Source organism: Morone saxatilis, unplaced genomic scaffold, assembly GCF_004916995.1.
Source record: "Morone saxatilis isolate NCDOM2014 unplaced genomic scaffold, NCSU_SB_2.0 Contig17, whole genome shotgun sequence".
In the NCBI taxonomy this organism is placed as follows: domain Eukaryota; kingdom Metazoa; phylum Chordata; class Actinopteri; family Moronidae; genus Morone; species Morone saxatilis.
This window is the reverse complement of record NW_023339729.1, coordinates 13,771,212-13,780,763: the sequence shown is the minus strand read 5'-3', so window position 1 is coordinate 13,780,763 and position 9,552 is coordinate 13,771,212. Positions and strand designations below refer to the sequence as shown.

Genomic DNA, 9,552 nt, shown 5'->3' with positions numbered 1-9,552 from the left:
AACTATTTTGATAATTAATTATTTGAGATTTGGGAACCCCTGTCCTATGTTTTATTGCTGCACTGTACTATAAACTATATTATATTATATACACTACATTTCACCTCTTATATCCTATACTATATTATATGTTACTATATTATGCTAATATATTATACTATACTACTATATCTTATTACAATATATACTATACTGTATTTCTATTTCTATTCTATATTTATATGGATACAGACAAAGACTAAGTATCATTACTTAATCACATTAGATATAGGCTGGTGTACACTGTTTACATATACTAGGTTCATGACTTTGTCGCTATTTATAACACCACTGTCACTTTTGTCTTGTAATTTAGTCCTTCATTATTATTTTACTTATTACTTATTTTATCTTAGCTTAAAATCAGTCCCCTTTAAGGAATATGGCACCCCCCACTGGTGAGACATAGTCTTTTAAAAATTAGGCTCACCAGGTTGTTTATGCTTATGCGACCTTGCTCTAAAAGGAAGATATATTTGAATTGATCTGAGGAAAATCCACATATCAATACTGCACAAATGCCGTATACTATACAACTGTGAGCCTGATTCATAACAAATATATAAATTACAGCAAACAAATATATAGCTGTTACCTCCACCCACTAGCTGTATTTTCCAGGAGCTTTTAATAACTGCTAACAGACCAAATGATTATTGATCTGACTGTGTCCCCCTGCAGGTGTACAGCAGCATGGAGCATCTGTCTCAGCTGGAGCAGAAAGCTACGAGCTCTGTGTCCCGTCGGGAGCACAAGGGCCCGCGGGAGGACAAGGTGACCAAGAGAGAGAGCCTGGGCAGCTTCAGTATGAGAGACAAGAGCTGGAGGACCGGGTCCCCGGAGATGTGAGTAGAGGGCATTAGTGAATTATTGGTTTCCAGAGGCATGTTTGTGAATTTTGTATGTAAGTGCGGTGGGGTGTTCTGCATACTTGAGTGAGATAGAACTGAGGGTGTTCAGAATGTGTTTTCCTGAAGGTGTTTCCTCTTTCAGCAGCTGTCACATACCTCAGTGTCCCTGAATAACTGCTTTCTATCTCACTGACGCCAATTCCGACACTTCTTGTGCAAAAATAACTTCTTTGTGAGAGTTCACACTCACTTTGACTCAACAACAGGGAGCAGATCCCACCTCTCCAAAGTTTGGAAACTAGCAAAAGTGGAATTGATTCATATATTACCAAATATATATAACTATGTGTAACCAACCAATATGTCTCTGATGGGTCAGTTTTCATGATTTGTTGATAAACAATGCAAATCCATACACAAAAGGATCATTACTGGTACTTTTAGGACTATTGAATACAGGTGGTTTAATGCTATTTGTACACTCAATAGGGAAGTTGTTAACTTAGAGTTATTAGCAGACATGAGGAGACCTCTCATTAACTTGAATGAATGCTTTTGGGTTTTAGCCCAACTAAATTAAAAATGTATTCATCATCCTGGGATCTAGATTCATTAAACATAATCTTGCTCTGTTACTATGCTTGTCATGCTTTGAGGCAGCTTACAAAGACTACAACCTGCTGGGTCCAGACTACATGTTATTAACTGACACATTTCTGATAGAGAGATATCAGATATTACTGAAACAGATTTCTATTACTTCCCATAACTCCATTTCACCTCAGTCTTTAGGAAGCATATGTCTGAATTCCAATCCCTCCACATTCATATGTAAAATAAATCAGTCATTCATACATTCTGCATTCATAATGGTTAGAAAATTTGATACGGTGAGGGTGGCTCTTCATGTATTACTTTACATATTGGATTTTCCCTCTTCCATATCTAGTATGAATTATCAGTATCTCGCAGCAAAAATTACTTTTTAGCTGCAGCTCATTACATTCATTAATTTATTTAAATAAAGGTGCCCTGTGGAGTTTTCTTGTAAACAAACAAAGGTTTTGTTTACATTCATTGTTACTCACCAAAATGCATTGAGTGTGTCCTTGAGGTCTGACAAATGTGTTATATATATTATATATATAATATATTTCCCCCCTCAAACATTTGCAAAGCCGATTTCCTTAAAATTTTCTCTTTTTTCTTACACCCATGTTTACTAGCAAGCAGTCTTCTTCTATCCTGCCTTTGCCAGCATATTGCATCATGTTCTGCACATTACCTCCACCTGTTGATCAGTTGATGGTAGGAATGCTTGCACATACACATACAAACAGAGACCCACTCTTAGAAAAACTGCTCTATTGCACTACTAGAGGTCAGAACCTCCACAGGTTACCTTTAAAGAAATAGTGTTAATGGAACAAAAACAGCAGTTCATCACGTCATCAGACTGTATTTTCATGTAATTTCTATGCTAGCAGCAGGGCTCTAATGATGGCAATGTCAGGTGGTCTGTCCACCACTTTGGTCTTTTGATTGAAATCTCTCAACATCTATCAGATGGATTGCCGAGCCATTATGCAAAGACATTCATGATCCCCAGAGGATAAACCCTGTTTACTTTTCTATTATCCTGATTTCTTCTACCAACATGCCGTTCAAATATGTGTGAAAAGTGAAATTTCTTGACAGCTATTGGATGCATTGCCATGAAATTTGATACACATGTCATGTAATCACTGGTGATCCTCTGACTCATGTAGCGACATCAGGTCAAAATTTAACTTGTCCAATACTTTGGTTTATGATTAAATACCTTCAAAACCAGTGACACTCGGCTGTTTTTGTGTTTAGTGTTAACATTTTAACATGCTAAGATGGTGAACATGGTAAGCATTAAACTTGTACATCATCAGCGTGTTAACATTGTCTCTGTGAACGTGTTTGCATACTGACATGCCTAACTGAGCCACTAGCATGGCCGCAGATTCTTGTTGGATAATGGATTCTTACTAAAACGTTTGCGTTATCTTATGTGGTTGTTTCTGTGTCCTCCTCTTGCAGGAAGCGCCTGTCTTGTTCAGAGTCCCTCTACATGGAGGGGGATGCCAGCCCTCCCCTTGGTGCTCGCCGACGCTTCTCAGCACTGATGGATACACATCGTTTTGCCTCACCCCTAGATGGTGAGCCAGACTTCCTGTCCCGCCAGGTGCCCATCAAGGTCCGTGGAACCTCCCTGGATGGGACCAGCGTCCCCTCACCAAGCCTCCTGGAGCAACGGAACAGTCTGAAGGAGATCAACGGAGCAGGTGTGTTAGGAGGGGGAACTGTCTGAGGTAGTGAGGTTGTGAGGGTAGAGAGGAAAGAGGAGGGAATATATGAGAGGGCAATAGGGAAAGTGATACAGAATAAATCAGACAGAAAGCAGTGGTTTGACAGCGGAGGAGGTGAAAAGGCAACCTGTGATACCTTATTAGATGGCTGCTGCTAACTGAGTGGGCAGCTGGACAGTTCTTAACCCTGCTATTTCCTCCTCTAAATGCTGCTTTAAACTTAAATAACTATCATTTCCACCCGACTATATCCTCACAGACAAATCCCCTAGACATGGAGAGACACCGGGAGTTGCCACGGCCATCACCACATTATCCCCAGGTCCTGCAGCAACCGGTCGTGACATGATGACTCCTCTGTATGACCCTCTGGGACCCCGGGCCACCAATGACCTTGTCCTCCGCAGGGCGCGGCATCAGCAGTTGTCTGATGGAGAGAAACGCAATTCCAGACCTGGAAACAAAGTCATCAAGTCAGCCTCTGCCACAGCCCTGTCTGTCATAATACCATCAGGTGAGAGGCACAAGGAAAGAATAGAATGAAATTTGTGGTATATCAATAAAGTAACTAATTTCTTACCTTACTCCCTGCGTGCCTCCAGTGGAGCAGCATGGCGGCTTCTCTCCGCTGGCCAGTCCCATGTCTCCCCACTCTATCTCCTCCAACCCCTCGTCCCGCGACTCTTCACCCAGCAGAGACTTCTGCCCGGCAGTCAGCGTGCTGCGCTCTCCTATCACCATCCATCGCTCTGGAAAGAAGTACGGCTTTACTCTAAGGGCTATCAGGGTCTACATTGGAGACAGTGATATCTACAGCGTGCATCACATTGTTTGGGTAAGAAACCTGTAGTCATATGTACCTATTTGGAGATGTTTTGCAATGGAGCTGGAACTAAAGCTTGTGCTGTGACTTTTGAGTGTGTATTTTAAAGTCCAGGCATTAAACAGGGACCAATGAATTAAAGAAAGTGCAAAAGAAGATGAAATTTCAGCAATATCTGAAACTGTTGAGGAGTTGATGATTGATGAATTGATGCATTGGCAGCACGTGGAGGATGGTGGCCCCGCCCAGGAAGCTGGCCTGTGTGCCGGTGACCTCATCACCCACGTCAACGGGGAGCCTGTCCATGGCCTGGTCCACACTGAAGTGGTAGAGCTTATCCTCAAGGTAGGCAGCAGTAGGTTTATTCATTCTCAATTTTGCTGTATATTGGTAATACCAATATGTCTGTGTTTTCTATTTCTTAGTCCACTTAGTTGTCTATTTATAAGTTGTTTTAAGAGAAGGCCATTCATGTTCCATTCATGAAGTGCTTGCAGCTCCCATGTAGTTTAGTTACACTTTAATTATTTCAAATACACATTAAATTTGCTCATTAATCCTGTAAATAAAGTTGGTTTTGTTGGTCAGTTTATTGTAGGTGACTGGATAATTGTAAGCATTAGTGTAGAAATCATTTAATGTCATTGATCTGTGCAGAGTGGAAACAAGGTGACAGTGACAACCACGCCTTTTGAGAACACCTCCATTAAAGTGGGTCCCGCACGCAAGGCCAGCTACAAGTGTAAGATGGCCAGACGAAACAAGAGGACCATGGGCAAGGACAGCCAAGACAGGTAGGATCTTACAAACCTACACCACTGCAGTGTTACTGATGTCTTACATGATGTCTTGTCTCATGAACTAGTAAGTAAGTACAATACAATAGTAAAGGAGTTTGTCGGTTTTCTCTTACATGCAATGCAACTTTTTCTGTGTTTATCTGGTGATACGAGAGGCAGTGGTTTTGCACATTTCAGCCCATTTATTACAAATACTGATTACTTTACATTGCTGTTGACCATTTATTGAGGATATCATAGTTTTAAGGTTACTTTGATGTATTCCAAACATCAGTTTCCAATCCTTTCCTTTTCAAGGTAAATCTTTTTTCGGTTATCAGTTGTTGTTATCAGTATGTTGCAAATAAACATTTGACACTTGAGACTGGGCACACCAAACTTTTAATGCTGCTGGATCTGATTCTCCAACTGCACAGCTAATGAATTTCATGCTTTTTGGTAGTTGACTCTGAAATATCAGATGTTTCCGCGACCTTGAATGCAACAACAAGACAAGTTTTCAAAACTTTGACAAAAAAATAAAATAAAAATTCTTTCAAATAGTTCACTGTGATGGATTATTTGATTGTCATTGTAACTGGACAAAACATAACATGCAAAAAACAATGCGTAAAATTATTAAAATCAAAATTATTGGTGTGCTTTTGAAAATGGTAAAAATGTAATGTCAAGTTGATAAACAGATGAATGTATATTATATCTGTGTGTGTTAAATCTTACTTTTACATCCTGTCTCTTCTTTTTCTGTCTATCCTGCAGTAAGAAGCGTAACTCATTGTTCCGTAAGATCACGAAGCAGTCCAATCTGCTGCACACCAGCCGAAGCTTGTCCTCTTTGAATCGCTCTCTGTCCTCCAGTGAGAGTCTCCCTGGCTCCCCAACTCACAGCTTGTCTGCCCGGTCCCCGACTCAAGGCTACCGCTCCACCCCTGAGCCCTCATACCTGGGTAGGACACTGGAAATAAACAATGCACATACGCAACACATGCACAAGAGTTAAAAAAAAAAAAAAAGGTTTGAGATCAGTTCACATTAGAAATATTTTCCTTTTTAAAGAGTGTACAGTAACAACTAGATATATTTTTAGAAGAGAGAACTGGGAGATCCAAATTTAGTTCCAAAACAGGGCGTATGGCCTGGATAGTGAGCTTTTAAGGCCAGAAATGGTACTAGCCTTAAAAGCCAATATTCACTTTACTTTTAAATCTAAAGTGTGCCTTTTCCATCAGGGATTCTTTATATCTTAATTGATCTTTTCTGCTGTGTGTGTTCGTTTAGGAGCTTCCTCCCAGAGCAGCTCTCCAGCCTCCAGCACTCCAAACTCCCCTGCTCCATCTCAGCACATGAGGCCCAGCTCCCTGCACGGCCTCTCCCCTAAACTCCACCGTCAGTATCGCTCTGCCCGTTGTAAATCTGCTGGTAACATCCCCCTGTCCCCGCTGGCCCACACACCCTCCCCTACCCAGTCTTCACCACCACCCTTGCCAGGACACACAGTGGGGAGCTCCAACACCACCCAGTCCTTCCCTGCCAAGCTCCACTCCTCGCCGCCAGTGGTCCGTCCCAGGCCCAAGAGTGCAGAACCCCCTCGATCGCCTCTTCTCAAACGGGTGCAGTCAGCAGAGAAGCTGGGCTCGCCTCTGACCCAGTCTAGCTCTACCGGAGGACTGGGGGGTCCGCTGAGGAAGCACAGCCTGGAGGTGCAGCACTCTGAGTACCGTAAAGATGCCTTCCTCTGTGAGCTCGGGCTCCAGAGCCTGCTGGAGACAGAAGGTGAAAATTTGCCTCCTAATCCTCCACCCCTGCCCTCATCCTCAACCACCCCAGAGACCGGTGTCCTGAAGCCTGTGAGGAGACTAGGGAGACAAGAGTCACCACTTAGCAGAGAAACACTGCTGGCGGGTAGGGAGAGGGAAGAGAGGGAAAGAGGAAGGGAGAGAGAGAAAGACAGGGAGGCTGATACCACGGCAGTCCTGGAGAGATTGAGTCGGGTTGGAGCAACAGTATCCCAGTCATCCTTAACAAGAAAACCTCATACAGGTGAGCTGCCCTTGAGCTCGCAAGCTGGCCCAAGCTCAAGACTAAGTTCAGAAACCACTAAAGCTACAACTCCTAGCACCCCCACAAAAACAACAGGAAGTCTAATTGGCCAGAAGGGGCCTGAAAAGAGTCCGGCAGACTTAACTCCGAAACAGGAAGACCACAAGGCACCCAAAGGTATGTTATCTAATAGTAAAGACCCCCGGGAGCAGCTAGGGGGCAGAACTGAACCAAAGCAGGAAGGAAACAACAAGAGTAGGCCTGGTTTACCTGGGGCTGCCTTCACCAAGAGCTCTGCTTCTACTCCTGATAAATCCATCGGAATCAATGCGACAGTGACAGCAGGTCCTCTGAGCATTAATAAAACCTTTAAACCATCAGGTATGGGGGACAGCCTGAGGAAGGCTGGAGCAGAGAGCAGTGACTCAAGGACTCCAGACCTCGGCTCCAAAAGCCCCAAACTTCCAGCTCGCATTCTTGCTCCCGTCGTGCCCCCACATGGGCAGTCGCTCTCGCTGGGCAAGGTGAGGCAAGGACTTGGGTCTGTCAACTGCTACCGGGGAACCCTTGACTGGGAGGACAAATGTCGCCTTGAGGTGGTGGAGGAACATTCGCCTTCCCCCTCTCCCTCCCCGACTGCTGTCACCCCCTCCCTCTGTGGACCTTCACTCTGTAAGTCGCGGCCTGTCTCCCCCGGCGAAAAGACGAGCTTCGTCAGCCAGCTGACCACCGTGGCCAAAAACGTCCTCGGGCCAATCAAGCTTGGCTCCCAGGAGGGGGCCAAGAGCAAAGACCAGCAGACTAAGTCAGCGGAGGAGAAACAGGGAGGCACAGCAGGAAAGTCTGACACTCCTGCTGGAGGTCGAGTGGTTGTTGGGGCTGCAGTCGTGACCCAAAGTCCTGCTGCTTCACCACTGGAGAAGGCTGCAACAGGTAGCAGCCAGCCAAAAATGTGACCCCATGGGGTCCCTAAATGGGACTTTAGTAGAAAAAAAAGATGCCTTTTTTGGAAGAACAATGCAACAGAAGTCAAGCACTTAGAAAAATGTACATTCCAGTTTCAGAGTATATGAAATGTTATTTATTGATTCCAATCATTGACTGATCCTAACTTAAAACCAGGAGTAAAATAATCTACTGTAAAGGTGCATTATCTGTTGATTTTATATTATATAGTATTTAATAAGAAGACTTAATGTAATGTGGAACACTTTATCAGATGTATATGTGTGTGGGTCTATGTGAACGCATGTCACATGGTTTGTACTTTACATGTATTATAGATACAAGAAAGTCAAAAAGTGCTTTACCGATCAAAACATGCTGAATACTGTGAATACCAAATCCGGTCACTCCTTTATTCTTTTACTGCTTATATCAAACAAGACAATGAAACGAGGAGGAACTAAGGCACAGTCGGTCAAATTGTAATATTTGCATCAAACAACACGAATGACACACAGCCTCAGTTTGGCTACGGTGGGTAAAGTGAGCAACAAGATGATTAAGCTCATTTCTTCTTCATCCAGCAGTTTACTGAGCTGATGTGCACCGTCAGACAAAGCCAAAGCAGGCACTCTGTCAGTGGATGTCACATCAAGCACGGTTCGGCTCTGTCTGTCACAGGGGATTGTGTGTCTGTGTGTGTGTGTGTGTGTGTCTGTGTGAGAAGCCACCTTGGGTCTATTTCTGGTGGTTCTTGAAGGCCGTGTCCTGCTGCAAAGGAAAGCGAGGTTGACAGAGCTCAGGCTCAGCGCTTATCTCCCCTTAGCAGGAGGGCTACCACAGCCCTTTCTCCCTCTGCCTCCGACTGCAGCCTACACACACACACACAGACACACACAGACTCATGCACAAACACATGTACACACGCTCACATATCCACAGGAGGCAGCAGTGTCAGCAGCTGATTTTCATGCATTTAAATCCATACCCCCGTGGCCCCTGAATTTAAGTGTGTTTGCAAGTGAGTGAGTTAAGAAGTGTGTAAGCGTGTGTGTGTGTGTTTTCAAGGGGTAATTACACTCAGCACGGTTGACTCAGCAAGGGTCATGACAGAAACCAAACTGGAAATAAACAGACAGCAGCTGGGATCCGTACATTCCAAACTGTGGCTAACTTTAGATAACAGATTAATCACACAGAATAGTGATGATTACTTAGTATGTGGATGTAAAAGATAATTATAAGCACATATACAGTGAACCCATGTGTTGTTTTGAGCCAAAACAGGCAGTCATGGATGTAGCATACTGTATTTTGTTAAAGGGCTCTATAGCTAAACTAGGGTTTGTGGATATGGGCATGGTACAGTATATCACAATGAACCTTTTACTTAAAGAAATAAGGTTATCTACAGTGTAATCAGAATGGCTGTGTTGATACATTAGGTACTACAAGCTAGGTAGTCGAGATTGATTAATGTAATGCTCTCATTTTTTCTATGTAACATACTGATAAAGGTGTTTGAATCAATAATCTCAGAGCCAGAGTGCTGAGAAGGATAAAATGTTCACAGGAAAAAACGACTTTCTCTTCTCCCACTTGTTGTCTTATTCATCTCTTTAGTAGTTAATTCTCAGTAACTATCCAGTGTACATAATCTTATGCAAACCATTTACGGCTGTATGTGAGGACGGCTGTCACTTTACTGCTACTAG

At 43.4% G+C, this 9,552-nt stretch overlaps 1 protein-coding gene across 1 annotated transcript in view; it reads left to right on the top strand.

Moving 5' to 3' along the window:
* Positions 1–8,990, top strand: part of mast1a (microtubule associated serine/threonine kinase 1a) — a gene marked incomplete in the record, with an annotated part of 62,523 nt that extends 53,533 nt beyond the window's left edge. Inside the window, 8 exon segments of the mRNA XM_035661022.1 lie at positions 721–884; positions 2,961–3,205; positions 3,489–3,743; positions 3,832–4,064; positions 4,275–4,397; positions 4,710–4,846; positions 5,612–5,799; positions 6,131–8,990. Coding sequence (XP_035516915.1) covers positions 721–884; positions 2,961–3,205; positions 3,489–3,743; positions 3,832–4,064; positions 4,275–4,397; positions 4,710–4,846; positions 5,612–5,799; positions 6,131–7,848 — 3,063 coding nt within the window.
* Between the last annotated feature and the right edge of the window lie 562 nt (positions 8,991–9,552).